Source organism: Oreochromis aureus, linkage group 14 (genome assembly GCF_013358895.1).
Source record: "Oreochromis aureus strain Israel breed Guangdong linkage group 14, ZZ_aureus, whole genome shotgun sequence".
NCBI lineage: Eukaryota > Metazoa > Chordata > Actinopteri > Cichliformes > Cichlidae > Oreochromis > Oreochromis aureus.
The window spans coordinates 39,151,535-39,168,397 of NC_052955.1; the positions used below are offsets into that span (position 1 = coordinate 39,151,535).

Consider the following 16,863-nt stretch of genomic DNA (forward strand, 5'->3'; position numbering starts at 1 on the left):
CCTGTAGTCTTATAAGTTGGATCTAAGCCTTCAGAAGTGGGTCTGCACTCTGTCACCAGGCGACACACTGTAACCATACACTGGCCGTAAACACTGATGAGGCCAGGCAAGGAGGGAGGGGTGGACTCAGAGTGGATGAGAAATGGAGGTTGAAGGGAGTAGTGGGGTGGGGACAGTCGAGAGTGTATTAAGACGGGGGTTGGAGGTGTAAATTCTGGAGAGATGAGAGAAGTCAGGAATATGATTGAGGTGAGTTCCTGTGTCGTTGTGGGGATCCAAAACATTCCCATCTCTTCCAGTTGGATGAGGTTGGAACTACATTGTATCGCTGCTCCTTATTTGGAACAACAGCCTCAGTACACACACACACACACACACACACACACACACACACACACACACACACACACTCCCCTGTGTAACAGGGGCTCGGTTCTCTGGAGGACACTCTTGTTTCAAAGGGCTCCAGCAGGATTCCCTCACAGAACAACATTGTCTGCTTGCACTGTAATAAAAGTGATCTGCTTCATGTCACCAGCCTCTTTCTGTTCATGCTGTTCTCCCGCCTTTTCCCCTTTTTCCCCCTGGATCCTTAAGATCTTGCTTGGAGTGTGAGACAAAATCCTTTTAGTTTTTAGAGGCTATCTTGTTTGGACTAGCTTATATTTTAAATGTTTGGCCAGCTTTCCTGACATCCTTAGTGCAACACCGGGGCCACATTTAACTCTTTTTAAACAAGAGTGTGTGTTCTCAAACACCCGTACTCCTGCACAAAGTGGCCTCATGTCTCGGCTTATGTCTAATCTCTCTGTGTGACTAAAGGAGTTTTCTGCCAGCTCCTGGTCTCAGCACAGCCTGTGTTAGATTTGCCCCAGTCTTGACAGCAGACTTTGTATGGAGATTTAGGAGCAGCCTCTAGTTGTGCAAAATAACTTACAATTTCATTTTCGTTGGCAAGTTGCACAAGGGGAAAGCCAATTCTGCATTTGATGGCAGTTTGTGCCTGTTTACGGGAAGACCCTGTGTCATGGGGTATTGTCAAAGCCACATGTGAAAAGCCACATCATTGCCAAAGTAAATTTGTCCATATTCTTGTCTCTGTTGTTAGGCCATATCCTGTCCACACTGGTCTCAGTACAGCCTCTTTCTAAAGCGCTAGCACTAATGAAATACAGCTCAAATTATGATGATTCATATTTTCTTTGACCAGAAGAAGTGGGTTTTTAAACAAAGTGCTTACTTGTCTTATTTCAGGTAACATGCTTATTATTTTCTGTCCACAAGAGGGCAATGGCACTCTCGGAAAGGAGTTAAACTTCCAGCTGTTTCACAGCAGGGTGATGTCAAAAAACAGTGCTTAGTGTGGTGACAATATCACACCAAACCAAAATGTGGAGAGAAATCCTTGAGCAGGGGAAAGTCCCTCTCTGGGTTTAATGTTCTCATTGTTAGAAAATGATTTGGATTTTGTTTGTGTGTGTGTTCATACAATCCAGGTCTTGGTGAGTGAGGACTCGGACGGTGAAGGAGTGGTGGCTCACTTCCCAGCTCATGATAAACCTATATCCTGCATGCAATTCAACCCCAGTGGTAATGCACACACACACACACACGCTCGTTTTCATATCTTCGTGAGGACATCTCATTGACATAATGCTTTCCCTAGCCGCTTACCCTCACCCTAACCATCAAAAATGAATGCCTAACCCTGACCCTGAGCCTAAACCTAACCATAACCCAATTGTAACCCTGACACTAAAACCACATTTTGAGCCTCAAAAATGCCTTCAAACTCGTGGGGACGTCCCTGCAGCTATAGCAGCATGCCAATTTTCTGTCCTCACAAAGATATGTAAACATGTGCACACACACACACACTCGTAACTGTTGAAGAAGAAGAAGACTGAACACTCAGTGACCAGAACACTAAAAACAGCACAGCAGTTACACTTCCATTCAAGTGTACAGTAACCTATTGTTTGTTTGGCTCACATGTGGCTGCTTCATCTTGTTTCTTTGGTTGGGCTGGATGTAACCATCCAAGCCAAATTCCAAGTGTGTGTATTCCACTCAAACAAGTGGTTGGCCTGTGTTTCCCCAGCCTCAACAAAGGAAGCACATGTAGATCAGACATTGTGTCCCATACGGTGAATGCGTTAGTTATCACTTAATCTTAGAGAGAATGCAGTAAACGAGAAAAGAAAAATAAAATCAATATTTGCTGTGAGCACCCTTTTCCTTCTAAAGGATTATCTGATTTACTTTAAGTTTTCAAACAATCTTGCTAATGTATTTGTAGGCTAGCTTTGCCATCTCCACCTCTGTTGTAGAGATGTGTTTCAAACAGGTTGTGAATGGCACACTGATGCAAGAAGGCCAAGCTCTGCATACTTCCAAAACAAGATTTTTACACGAATCACTTTTATTTTGAAGTCTGATCCAAAGTAAACACAATACTTAGGCTGCCTGGAAGAGGCATTTCAATAACTGCTTTAGCAATCTTCATCAGGGACTTTATGTTGTGCATTCTCCTCGGTATTTGGCAGGTAGGTTGTTCCAAGCATTTGTCTAGCTTTGTCTTTTTATGTAATCTGTTCCTTTTTTGTTTTTTCTTTCTTTTGTTTTTAAAAGAAAATCCTTCATCATGGTGCAAAATGAATTCAGTGCAAATCAAATGCTGACTGAATTTGATGTGTTCTGGTTTTTTTTGGTTTTTGGGGGGGTTTTGCACTGGTGTTTGTCTTCAATATGTGTTTATTCTTTGTCATTTACGAGCAACACATGACAAATGTGACAAACGAGTCGTTGGACACCAAAAACACATGCATTGGTTTAAACATTTTTTTTTAGCATTGACTTCATTCCACATAGAAAAGGACACTAGATGCTTTGTACATGTGAACAGGCTACGTCATCACTTTCTGTGTGTGATCTTTGCGTGTATGTTTCTGTTACTCCTGCTGTGTGTGTATGTGTGCAAGTTAATAAAGAAGCTGCTGAGAGATGGCTCTAACCCTGTGACCTCTAAGCTCCAGGAATCCTTGACTTACTTAGACTTATGACTAAACTTAGCAGCTCCTTCTCAGCAGGTTTAAGATCATATTTTAGACAAAGACAGACCAGACATGGTTGTCTTAACCGCACATTCTCCTACCCCCTGTCAACAAAATCGCATATATTACCCATCTATGCAGCTAAGCTACTAAATATGTGCTTAGATATTTTCCCATTCGGCTACTTATCTTAAGGAGCTAAAAAGGTTGCTAAGAAGTAAAGCTTAGAATAAGTAGTTGCTCTTGATATCTTGCTCCCCCCTCAAAAAACAACGAAAAACCAACAAAAACCCAACAAACAAACATTGACTTTGACCACAGACACTACTAAAAGCTTGTTTTGATCAAAAAATCATTTATTGAAGGCCGACAGACCAACTTTATCTGGCTTTGATGTAATGTGATCATGATCAAGTGAAATATATATATTTTTTATTTATTTTTTTTGCCTGTCCCGTTTGGATCTTTAGCCATCAGAATTGTTGTCTGAAGGCCAAAAAAGATGCCAAACGGATTTACTTTACCAAGTGGATCATCGTGGCCTTGCCATATTGGTCCATTTGATTGGCCTTTATTATAATTATGTATTTATTTTATTTTATTTTCAGTTGTTACAGACCGGACAGACATGACTGGGGGATAGGACAGGGAGAAAGAAAGTATGAAAGAAAGAGAGGGAGAGAAAGACAAAATAGAGGGGAGAGAGAAAAAAGAAAGAAAAGCAAACAAACAAACAAACAAAAAAAACACCTGGATCACCTGTCGAGAGAAGAAAAAAAACAGAAGACAAAACAAACAAAAAAGAGCAACATAATAAATACAACACCATCACAATAAACTAGCTAACAGTAGATAACAGTAGATACTAAATATTAAATGTTATTGTGCAGCACGCAAGATTGACAGCGCACAATGTGCTTTGAGGTAGCAGCCAAGAAAGGTGTAGCTTGTGTCTGTGAGCACATGTGTGTGTACACCTGTGTGGATCGGCACGCTTGTATTCAAAAGGTTTCTCCATGTAACGATCTGCTAGGGAGTGTGGGGAGCCATAGCCCCGTTCCCAAGGGCATGAAGCAGGTATGGAAGAGATCCAGGCCCCAGACATCCAGAGGGCCCAGAGTACGAGGACCCAAGGAGGACCACCAAAGGGGCAACCGTGCCACCCTCCTGGGAAGACCTGAGAGCCCCAGACTAGGGGTCGCCCAGCAGCCACGGAGCAGAGGCCAGAGAGGGTTGTTGTCAAGTGAAATGTTTAAGTTGACCATTTGATAACCAATGCCAGAATAATGATTTTTGAAGTCATGCAAACAGAAATAGTGCCAAGAGCAGCCAGAAAAATTGATCAATGGCCATGAGTACCATTCACAGAGAGTTGGGGAATGGCTGCAATGACAGCATTGTAAGACTGTGAGAGATGTACCCTTACGCCCCCTCCTCAATTCAGTGATGGTCGTTCATCAATGGTCATGCCAATTTGCATATTAATGATCAGGAAACTGGCCTCACGGCCCTTTGTTAGTCAGTGGGGCTAGTTTCAGTCATTAATCAAACGTACTGTTTGTGAGGTTGGGGTAACCTGTATTCACCTGAGACTGAAGATGAAGACTCATCCGCAGCTGGATGAGTGGTGAAGGATTTCCTTAACCGGATGATTGAGCATGTATCAGGACATTGTGTTTCTGTGTTTAGACTGTCACTTCTTTTTTTACTTCGGTAATTGTTTGTCTTCTGCTTCTTGTTCCTAGTTTCACTTCATCTGTCTTGTTAGCCTGTGTCTTTATTCATCCTTTGTTCCATTGTTTCTCTGTGTGCCTGGATTTTGTTAGTTTGCAACTTGGACTTTGTTTTACTTCTGTTTCAATCAGGACTTTTATCAGCCAATAAATGGCTCACCTGTTTTTCATAAAGTCTACCTCTGAAGCCTGCTTTTGGGTCCTTTGCTCTGGACACTCCATTACATGTCCGGAGTATTTGAAAGCACTGGATGTAAGTGGTAAAGGTTTTGTGGCAGTTATTGGCCTTTTCTTCTTTGATTGGTGGCTGTAGTTTTTGATCTTAATTAATCGTTAAGATTAAAAAAAATCTTGACTATGATACTTAAAGTTATGTAAAGTAGAATAACCATTTCTAAGCAGCCAAATGGGGTCAAAGTCCTCTAACCTAATCTTAGGATTTGGCTGTCTTTGCAGAAATGGGAATCACTTGTTTTTGTTAAATGAAAACAGAACATCTTTATTCTAAAATCGATTCTGAAGCAAATGGGGACTGAAACACTATCGATATGTGATACAGTTCTGGCCGAAAGCTTACATTCACTGAACGCTTCATGGTCATCAATATCGGAATCAATATTTCTGCACAAAAAAAATGCCGTTAGCCAGTTGACTATGTTTTTTTATGTCGTAGTGTAAGAAAAGTGTCTTTGTTCATCATTTAAAGAAATAATGTCGTCTTTACTTTTAAGATCCAAACTAGGCTTCCACTGAATTCGGCGTATTCCAGTGCTGTTCATGTAGATTTTACAGTGGTTTTATTGTACTGGTTGATGCTGCGTCAGCAAGCCAAAATAATCTGCTGTGACCCTTTACACGGGGCACTGTCATCATCAAAATTCCAGACACATTTTTAATCTTTCTAACTCTTAAGTGAGCCCAATTTAAAGAGCAAATACCTTTTTAAAATGCAACCGCAATGAGCCCAAAGAAATGTAGCGAAAAAACACAGATTTCCATCCTTTTAAAAAGAGAAGAAAAACTGCAGGCAGAGCATGTGATGAGATTAGGTTAAATCTGAACACAGGCATAGAAACTTCTCTTGCAGGACTGCTTTCATCATTGTTTTTCTTTTATTCATTTTCATTTCTGAGCTGCCTCTTTTTCAGTGTTCTATAATTAAAGGCCTCTTGTTTTGATCAAAGTCCAAATCCTGAGTGATTGGTTCATTGGTTTGCCTCTAAGTGAACTCGTTCCAAGTTAGTGGAAGTGGCTTTTACTGAACTACCTTTCTTGCCTTACTGAGGTTCGCTTCACAGTGTTCAACCTCAACATGGCAGAAACAAGAAAGAAACAATGATATGACTCCAGTAGAGCCTGGAAAACCAAGACGTTTTGGCTGGGAAGAGTTATGTAAGAAACCCCAGTGGCTTGTGTGTGTTGGAGGCTCTACAGAGGGTGGACCGTTCGCCGCCAGTTATTGGTGTGGCGGCTGGCGCTTCGGTGGATCTGTGGATCTATTCCTAGTGGTGTAATTAGAGGGACGCAGATGAAGTGCAGTGGCAAAGAGCTCTCTTTAACAGCTGCGATGTGTGTGTGCTTGTTTTCTTTCACGTCTCGTCCTTTTCACTTATCCTTAATGATCCTTGACTTGATTATTGGGTATAACGCCAAGGTCAAAATAGACTCATATTTTGATGAAAGAGATACTGTCCAGCAACTTGGCTTTTTTTTCCTTTTTTCTTTTGGCGAATATGACTGGCACTAGATGGAGTGATTGATTCAACAATCAAGTGAGCCCCATCCGCTTTATTCTTTCCAACCCATGCTCAGTTTGATAAAGTCCTTTACACGCAGTTGTGAAAGAAGACACATTCATTCCATCCTGTAGTCCTGTATTTGCAACCTAAGAGAATGTTACATTTTGTATTTTTTTAAACAGCTGATTTTAGTCTTGAATAATATGTATGAAGCATGTATTAAGTATATGTAACAACATTGCACTGATATAATACTGTGAAAGGCATTCCCAACTCGGAAGGGTTCCACTCAGAGCACAATCGAATAATTAATTAATTCTGATCTCTTAAGTACTCATTTGTCATTTTTCAACTAAAAAGATCCACAAAGTTTCTGCTTTTCAGATTTAAAGATCTGATATTTCCTTTCTTTTCAGTCAGAGTCCATTTAATATTCCTGGAGTTTTGATTGGTTGTACAATGCAAAACATTTTGTTGCTTTAGCTTTTTTAAGCTTTTTGCTCACTTCTAGTTTTTACTCTGAGGTTACAGAAAACTTCAGTTAATTTCCCTTGGGTCTTGCAAACTTAGTTTTCAGCTTTTTTTAGGTGTAATGTAACAGGCTAATAACTTTTAAAAAATGGCCATCCCCAACTTCTTTTACCTCTGCAGTAACTTGTGGCTATAGCTTTTAAATAAATGCAGTGGATTGAAAAGTTCAGGCGTTAATGAAACTACTCAAAGCATCAACCATGCAAGTATCTGCTATGTTTGAATAAATGTATTTACTAAGTAACCTTAATCATTGCAGGTTATTGTTACTTAGAATATTATCAATCAAATTGGCAGATTAATCAGAAATCTTGCCTGACCATGAATCAGTCAAGTTTTGTACTGGATATATTTTCACCTTTGTCTTGTGAAGAATCCTTTTTCAGCCTCATGAAATCCGCAGTAGACCAGTAAAGAATCACTGTGCAGCCACCTAAAAGTTCTGAATAGGGACGTTTTGAATACCCCTTCAAAGCCACGACTAATGGAAGCTGAATCAAGACTGAATCTCTCCCCTCATGGAGCTGTCCCATAAACCATATCCCTGGTTTAGCAACAGGCTGGTCTAATGAATAGCCTGGCTTGTTGTGCCTGACCATTGAGGCAGCTGTGCCATGAAGGCAGCTCGTGGTGTAATAACTCTATCTGTACATCTCACTAATGTGTGAAAGAAACCAGGCTGTTGCCGAAAAACCTTGGACCCACACGCACATGTTGAACATGAGGGGAATTCCCACACACAAGCAGCTTCACTCGGCCGCACATTTAGTATGGATTAAGTCATGTCTTCACATCAAGATAGTAATTAGCACTCGTAGGCGGCTCTGATCTGATTTACAGCTTCTACACCACAGGCCGCTCAGTTTTGCCTTTTTCAGAGATTAAAAAAACAAACAAACAAACAAAAACTGAATTTTACTGAGACTACTGTAATATTTGGGTGTGTTTTTACAATGCTTGTTGTAGCTCAGGCTGACACCTCTATTGTTTGCTATTTTTCATTAGTGTTTGACAGCAGACCAGAATGTGATTTAAAACCATGCAATGTGCAGGGAGCACTATGAGGAGATGTGTCGTCCTAGTGTGCAACTAATCTCTAGCTGTGGTGTTTCTATTGTTTCAGATGAAAACACAAGGTTTAACAAAGATGTGATTTTAAGCTGGTCATGTATGTGTTTATCAAACACATTTTACGTCTACAGTAAACAACTATTTTGGTACAATGAGAGGCATTCATTTACTGCCTACTTGTGTATCAAGGTGGTGGTTTTAAGAGCCTAATAGCATTGTTTCTAGCATCTAATTTCTGACTTCATCATGTAAGTTTCCAATCCACAGAAAACACGGTGTGCATTACACAGTGTTTACTAAAGTAGTTTAAAAAAAACTTTTTCCAAAAAAATCATAAAATAATGAAATATTTGCCATCTCAGTGGATAAGCCCGATGCTGTTGCAGGTGAAAAGTGGTTTTTAAAGTACATGGTCAGAGCTACAGAGTGTAACTGGATGAGCTAGATGGTGACTCAGGGTCTCTGGAAAACTTGGCTGAGAAAAAACTCACCGCAACAAACAGCAAAGCCGTGTGGAGTCATTTATAGCTCACATGGTGCGGTAACGCGCAGGTCATTTCGAACTTCTTTATGGTATGTGTGTAGGTGGGAGACTGAGTGGGGAAGAGGAGAGTGGGGAAGTTTCTTGTTTCTATGAATTGTGGAACGGTTTGTTTGTTTGGCAGTGTATATATGGAAAGCAGTGGTTACGACTTGGTGTTCCCAAATGTTCCCTTAATTTTTTTCAGCAGAGATAATTTGATCTGTTCAGTCAGACAAAAAAGGAGAATTCTGGAAAAGGAGTAGTAGCTCACTTTGGCACCCAGCACATCGGCACTCACGTGTTAAGGGAATCAGACTTGGTTATGACAGGCTCCACAAAAATGGAGAAGAAAATGTTACATGAACTCGTGGCTACATGAAGATGTGTGTTATTTATTAATGTTTTAAAGTAAAGTAATTAATATATATGTTGTCAAATACTGTAATTACTTATTACACTTAAAATGCCCTTATAGCACAAAACCACTATATAAATAATTGACATTTATTCAAATGTTAATGATTTTCCTGTAATTTATTACAGGTACACAAGTGTGTTTTAAGCTTTTTACAAATACTTGTGTAGTACTTATACAGTACATATGTTTATTGTGTTTTGCATTTCCAAATTTTTGTATCTGCAGACAAATAAATGAATAATTACAGCATCAAAGCCTGTTTATAAAGGCAGAACAGTCAGGTGCTCAGTCTACGTTTATGTGATTGTGGCAGTTTACATTACTTTATGTAACTTCATGTATGTGATTATTTACCCGATGAACCATGTTTGCTCTTGTTACAAAGTAACTTTGCGTTGCTCTTTCCATCGTTCAGAATAATTTTATGGTTATTTTTGTGTTTTTCTTTATTTAAATGATTAAAAAACCCTGCATTCAAATTAAATATAGTCATGAAACCTGAAACAGAATGGATGACCTCAATAATCCTTTTTTTGTGACACACAGCTTCGGTGGACCAGCTGAGATTTAGGAAGTCTTAAATCTTACCTATGAATGGTAGCTGTGACAGTTTGATTTCATTGGTTAACAGAACTGAAAAAATGCCAAAGCTAGCCAATAAGAAGTTTACCTCGCTCTTGGCCTAAGGGATTAAGCTCTGATGACAGTCCCAAAGTCTTTCAGTAGATTTTAAATCAATAGATTTTAGATGCGAGCAGAATGTTCTCGGGCTTTTAAAATATGACATGAAATAAAACTGCTTTTAACTGCTGTCAAAACCTTCTTTGAGCTGCTGTGAGAACATGTTTGTCCCATGTTGAGAAACCACAAAAGCAAAACAAAAAGAACTGGGCTTCATTGGGAATTTAGATTAGTGGCAGTAAACTGGTGTTGAAGCTTTGGCAGATGAACTGTTGCAGGTGAAACAAGAACAGAGGCTTCCTTCATGTTTTCGCCTTTTTATGCAGTCAATAATGTGCCTGTTGGACAGCCTTCTGGCAAATGACAAATACAAACTTCTCCTCTTTAAAACAATTCCAGCAGGAAGTTTGCAAATATGTAAATGCTCCATAACACAAACTTAAGTAGTGTATTTTTCCACTTAAGGTGATGAAAGAACAACCCTGAAGCTCTGCTTTGAGAACAGTCACGCTTTGTGAACTTGACCGCTATGGTGCCTGCCTCTTATGTGTCGGCACGACTTTAAAGCCAGGTGACTTTTGCCCTGTTAAAAGAGCCAGCGTTCCAGCATAGTAATGGCAAACTGCTAGCTGTTTCTCCGCTAGGTTAGACACACACACACACACACACACATATATACACCTTTTTTCATATCTATTAATATCTAAGTGCTCACAGGTGGTCTGCCTATGGAGCGTGTAGAAAAACACAATTTTTGGTTTCAGCCCACTGTACATCAAATGAACCGTAAGCACTCCTCCTTCTTCTGCCTCTCTTGTTTTCTCCATATTTCTTCCAGTCTGTCCGCCTTCAAGTGGCCTTCTTTTCATCTTTAGAACGATGTGTTTCAGGGACCCAGAGAATTTTGATACACCTGGACAGCAAGCCTTTAAAAAAGGTGTTGTGGCTATCAGTTCCTCTCTCTGCTGAGGCACTGAACAATGTTTATTTGTACCAGTATTCGTATTAAATTCTAATGACATCATCATATAAGGAATTTCATTCTCAAATGGATTTAAAGATGTTAACTTTTGCTCAGAAATTTCAGTGCTGAGTAAAAACTACTGGATGAATTTAGTGGTTAAAGGTCAAGGTTGCAGCGATTGAACTAAATAAAACCTTTTTGTCTTTACCTCGACAACACATAAACATCGTCTAGTGTTTAGTCTAAATTTTGTTTCTTCATATGCTACTCAAACTTTTTTAATGCACATGCAAATATAAACATACACCATCTATACTAAAACATAAACAAATATGTATCTTTAATTTTTAAAAGAAATGAGTAATTAGTCAGACTGCACCCGCTCTGTTTTGTTGGGGGTGGCTGACTTTGGCTTTTTAGCATTTGTCTAACCCTAATGCTTACTCTGCTGCCCAACAGATATAAAACTGCTCGTATATTAGTCTGCTGCTGCGGTGTTGAGAAGATTAGTAGGGCACACTCTTCCCCCTCCAATTTGCACTGCAATCAGTAGCACAATTTGCTCTAGTTATAAAGAGGAGACATAACCATTAACGTTCCTTTGATTACAACCATGTTAATATTCTCGTGTTTGAAGACTAAACTCCTGGCACCGCTCTAAGACGTCCTCAAAAACTTCCTGGCAGTTTATATTTTATTTATATTATATTTAGAGTATTACAATTTGTATAGGATATATTATTGGGCTTTATATGATAAAATGCAGGGAGATTGTTGGGCAGTATAATTGCAGATGGTGGCAATGTTTGATAGAAAGCAATTAGGCAAAGAAAATGAGTGAATAAGGCAAACTGCTATATTTACCATTTAAAATCACCTGCCTAAAATAACACTGCTCTTTCATGCTGTTTTGACATGTCGGAGCATGGATGTAGTTCTGTTTTTGGAGGCCAGATGTGCACCTTGGTTGCACAGGTGAATTGTCCTGCTGTGGGAGCCAAGTGCTGCTGGAAAATGCTGTTGTCACAGGGGTGTGTGCAGGTTTCCTTAACAGTACAAGTAGCATTTAAATGAATGTCAGGACCCAAGATTTCCCAGCAGAACATTGCTTTGTAATGAGAGGATCAGCGTTGCCGTCTTCACTTTTTATTGCATTTAATATTGTGGCTGTGAGCTGTATATGTCCAGTATATGTACAAATCCATTCAGACAGACATAACGTCCTGTCCTTCCCATCCCTGAAGACAAAACCTCCTCTTTATGATGGATAGTCTTTCAAAGTAAATGGGCTAATTTGCTCTGAAGTTTATGCATCCTGGTAACAGCGAGGCTATCCGAATCCCCCAAGTACTCCATCTTGTAAGCTTTATGCCCTCCACATGGTTATAATTTGAGAATTTCCCGATTTTCAAAGCTTTTTTTTCGGCGTAGTGTTGTTAATTAAAAAGTGGACTAGTTTTGTTGTGGCGTTCCACGTTGCCAAGTAGGGAAATCACCCTCTTCTTTCCATTTATTTCTTTGCCTTTCTCGCTCTCTCTCTCTTTCAGTCGTTCGCCCTCCCGTCCCATCCGCCTTTGTCAAGAATAAAGCTAGCCCCACCACTTTGTAAATGAAACATCCTCCCACTATTAATGGGATTGAGCAGATGTTTTCTGTTTGGATGGTCAGAGATGGGACAGTAAAGCCTGCAGCAAAACAAAACAAAAAGATTTTAAGAGGAAAAACCCCCAGAAAGCAAAAGCAGATATTTATGGAAATGATTATATCACTTCCCTCATATCCCATATGAACGCATGTCTCGCACACATGGCAAATTAGAAGTCATCCCTTCCAGTTTAGCGCACGTCTTAGAGCATGTGCCAGCGATCTTGGTACTAAAACATCGTAAATAACACTGTAACCCCTGGGACAAGGTGTTATAAATAGGACGTGTCAAACCCCGCTGTAGCCAGCCGCTGTTTAAAACCTTCTCTTTTCACCCACCGGGCCGCTCAGCTGCTTTTTAATTTGGCCCTCCCGTGGGCTAACCGACTGACGCCTCTCGGCAAGGGCCTCTGTATTTCAACAAGGCCACAAAAGCCCCAGTCCTCGGGCACTCGCACTCGCAAAGCTCTCCAGCCTTTCTGAGCTGTTACTTTTTTGGAGCCCAGACTCTACCATCAGCAGAAGAGAAACACCGGCCCTGGCCAGAAGGCAGTGGCCAAGTCTCATCTGTCAGAAAGCTAGGGGCCAGACTCTCCAGCCGCTGGGTGGGCAGGGCCTGACCAAAACAGAGAGAGGAGCAAAAGTGAACGAGAGCGGAGAACAGGGGAGAGAGGGTTTGAGAGCGAGAGGAAGCTCCCAGATAAACAGACCGCAGCGCCTCAACTCCTAATCGCCCTGCGCTTCCGTTTCCAGACTCTATAATTAGAAGGGCCCCGTCCCTTCTTTCTCTTTATTCCCAGTTGACGCAAATGCTTCTTGTGGCTTGGCACCTCGTTTGGGGCGTGGGTTTTCAAGAGTTTACAGGCCCTGGGCCTTAGCTTTCTGGCTTTCTGGTCGCTCTGATACAGCATGAATAGCTAACCACTGTCTTAATGCACACTTCACTTGGCTTCAGTTCGAGTTTCTTTCTTCCACCTTTGATAATCTGCACGAACCTATCATTTGTCCAGATTTTCATCATCTGTGAGCAGTACTTTTTCTTTACTAATTTTCAAATCTTGACCAAGGGAAGCTTTCGACTGTGAATGTGCAAAAATGGCTTCTTTTTTTCCAGAAAGGGAGTGTTTTCCATCTCCCTCGCACGTGTTGTTGGATCCTTTTAATCTCATGCCATTCCAACATCCTCTTTTCACATTTGACATGCCACCCAATAAAGCCCGGCCACTAATTAAAACCTACTGCAGCCTCCACATAAAAGATTCCAAGTGGAAAAACTGAGAGGAAAATACTAATTACTTTAATATTATTTATGTCTGGAAGTCATCAGAAGGACAAGGCCTTGGACATTTTTTACACTCTGCATCAATGAGTTGTATTATGAGTTGCTGCTCGATCTCCATGTTTGTAGCATGGCAGAAGGTTCTGGGGATGGGTTTTGGATTGTATTTGAAAAGCAGTGTAGACGAGCCAGTTTAGATCTGGGTTTGTTCTGGTGTGGTTTGTTGGGCATGTTGTTTATGGTTTGGACCTATACTTTCTGGAGTTTGACGAGCTTCAAATAAAACAGGACCAAATGAATGGGCCTGTCAGTGTTGGTTACACTTGTGCTGCGCTGTGGTTCAGCGTTTGGTGATTCCGAATGCGCATAGACACGCCCATAAATGTGCACCGATGCTCGAATACATAGATTTCATCTTTTATGGACGCTCATTTCGTCTGTCCTTGAAGAATCACACGACTCGAGCCGTGCTTTTTACCAGACCGAGCTATCATGTAAGGCAAAGTTGCATTTTATGACTGTGACAAATGATAGCTGGCTTTGTTTAATGGGTTGGTTTGTTTGTTTTAAGTGCATAGTAATTCTTTCATGCTGTCTAACATGTGTCATGCACAGTTTGTATGGTTGTATGCTGCTGGAATAAAATACAGTTGAAATATTTTGGTTGGCCAGTGTACATTAGCAACATTTAGACACACTACACAAATTGGAGTATCACTTTTCTTGATTGAAATGATTAAAATAAACAAAGAAAAACCAAGATGTAACAAGTGCTTCAGGTAAAAGTCTAAAAGTCTCTGGTGGAGTGATGGGACATCATCGTCTGAGAAAGATACTGCCTCATTTAGGGGCGATCGTGGCTCAAGAGTTGGGAGTTCGCCTTGTAATCGGAAGGTTGCCGGTTCGAGCCCCGGCTTGGACAGTCTCGGTCGTTGTGTCCTTGGGCAAGACACTTCACCCGTTGCCTACTGGTGGTGGTCAGAGGGCCCGGTGGCGCCAGTGTTCGGCAGCCTCGCCTCTGTCAGTGCGCCCCAGGGTGGCTGTGGCTACTATGTAGCTTGCCATCACCAGTGTGTGAATGTGTGTGTGAATGGGTGGATGTCTGGATATGTAAAGCGCTTTGGGGTCCTTAGGGACTAGTAAAGCGCTATATAAATACAGGCCATTTACCATTTACCATTCATTTGATCGTTTGATGATTGAGGTAAAAACACATCTTCCATATGCCATTGAAGGCCAGATGATATGCATATGGTTAACATAGATGTTTTCCTCTTCACACCACATTATATTGTATGGATGGGAACATTATCATTGTGGAGTATACAGCACTATTGACCCCCAAAGCTTAGTTAGTTTGATTAGTGTCATCACTGTATGGCTTGGCCCAGTTGAAGAGGTAGGCCCTGCTACATGATACAAATGTAGCACGAAATGCATTTTAAACCATGCGTATTACAATATTTGAACATTAGCAAAAAAGCCCAAACAAACAAAAAAACAAAAGGCATGCATTCAAGCAGCTGCGTGATAAAATAAGAACCATTTATACAGCACACATTAAGAATCAGCTTACAGTGAAGCCAGCTAACGGACTGATTCCTATGTGTCCTTTGTAGGAATGCTGCTGGTAACTGCCGACACCCTGGGACACGACTTTCACGTCTTCCAGATCCTCACCCACCCGTGGGCATCTTCACAGAGTGCCGTTCACCATCTCTATACGCTGCATCGTGGGGAGACTGAAGCCAAGGTCTGAAACGGACTCAAACCTACATGCACACTGCAACCATCCACTGGAAGTAATAGTACAGATATTTAATGAGTGTTTAGATTGTATTGATTCACATACACATACATTCTAGTCAAATGTAGTAAATTTTGCACTTGTATGTAAGTATAATTATTACTTCCTTCTTCCTGTCAAATCACTGCAATATGATTAATGTAGATAGTGAAACCAAAAAAAGGGTAAGAACAAAGGTACAGTGTTACAAATGTGTTACTGAAATATCTTACACAAAACACAATTTATTAATGCTCGTCCCTCCATAGAACAAAAGTATGTGTAATAGTGACCATGAAATTTAAAAACATTAGCGTGATACATAAGGTCAGCAATAGAAAGTACTGCATTCATTTATCCATCCACCTCATTTTTACTACCTTGCTGAGTTGTGTTGGCAAAGGTCTTAGCGTAGATGGCTAGACCTTCCCCTCCCTGACTACCTCCTTTGGCTGCTCCAGGGCATATTTTACCAGCTCAAAAACATAAACTTTCCAGGCTGTCCTGGTTCAGCCCAGGGGCTTTTCTCCTTATATATTTTAGAGTGAAACCTAGGTGGCAAAGAATAATCTTGCTGAGATACCTGGACCACCTCAACTGAGAGCTACTCACCCTCTCTCCAAAGATGAAACAACCACTATCTCATGACCATATTGTGGGTAGGAATGTAGATCAACTGTTAAACTCACAGCTTTTATCATTTATCTAATGACTTAGTTATCCTCAGTTGTTTCTTCATTTCCTTTCAGTAGTAGACATGAGATGGCCCTTCCCTTAGCTGTCCAGTTTGAGTGAGATCCAGGTTTGGACCAATCCCCCTCCAAACCACATTCCCATTTAAACGGATACATTTATGAGAGAAAATACATGATTGGTAAAGAAAAACATTCATAACCTGTGTTGTTATAGTATACAATTTAACGTAATTGTGTTTTTTTAGTACGAAATTACAACAACAGTTACCTAAAGTTGCTTTATATTGTAAGGTAAAGACCCTACAGTAATACAGAGAAACCCCAGCAATGAGACAACCAATTGGAAAGCTTTTGTGAAAATTGGGAAGGAAAAACTCCCTTTTAAGAGGAGGAAACATCCTGCAGAACCAGGCTCGGGATGGGCAGCTATCTGTGTGACCAGATGGGGGTGAAGGGAGACGGAACAAAAGACACGGTGGAAGAGAGCCAGAGATGAATTTTAACTAATGATTAAATGCAAAGCTGTGTACAAATACATAGTGTTTGAAGAAACACTCTGTGCATCATGTTGAAGCGTAACAAAGGGAGGGTTCAGTGTTACCTGATTCAACCCTAACCTTTACTTTTTCAAAAAAGAAAGTTTTAAGCCAAATCTTAAGTAAAGAGGATGTCTCTGCTAAAATCTCGAGTTATGACACATTATTACATGTGTTAATACATTTAATAATACTTTAGGGAGAGAATAG

The 16,863-nt window shown here is 40.6% G+C and overlaps 1 protein-coding gene across 9 annotated transcripts in view; it reads left to right on the forward strand.

Annotated features, from left to right (window-relative positions):
- The window catches only part of bcas3 (BCAS3 microtubule associated cell migration factor), a 316,950-nt gene that overhangs the window by 43,961 nt on the left and 256,126 nt on the right, over positions 1–16,863 (forward strand). For all 9 annotated transcript variants that reach the window (XM_031728566.2, XM_039622793.1, XM_039622792.1 and 6 more), the window contains exons 13-14: positions 1,497–1,590; positions 15,256–15,389. In XM_031728566.2, coding sequence (XP_031584426.1) covers positions 1,497–1,590; positions 15,256–15,389 — 228 coding nt within the window. The remainder of the gene's footprint in view (positions 1–1,496; positions 1,591–15,255; positions 15,390–16,863) is intronic.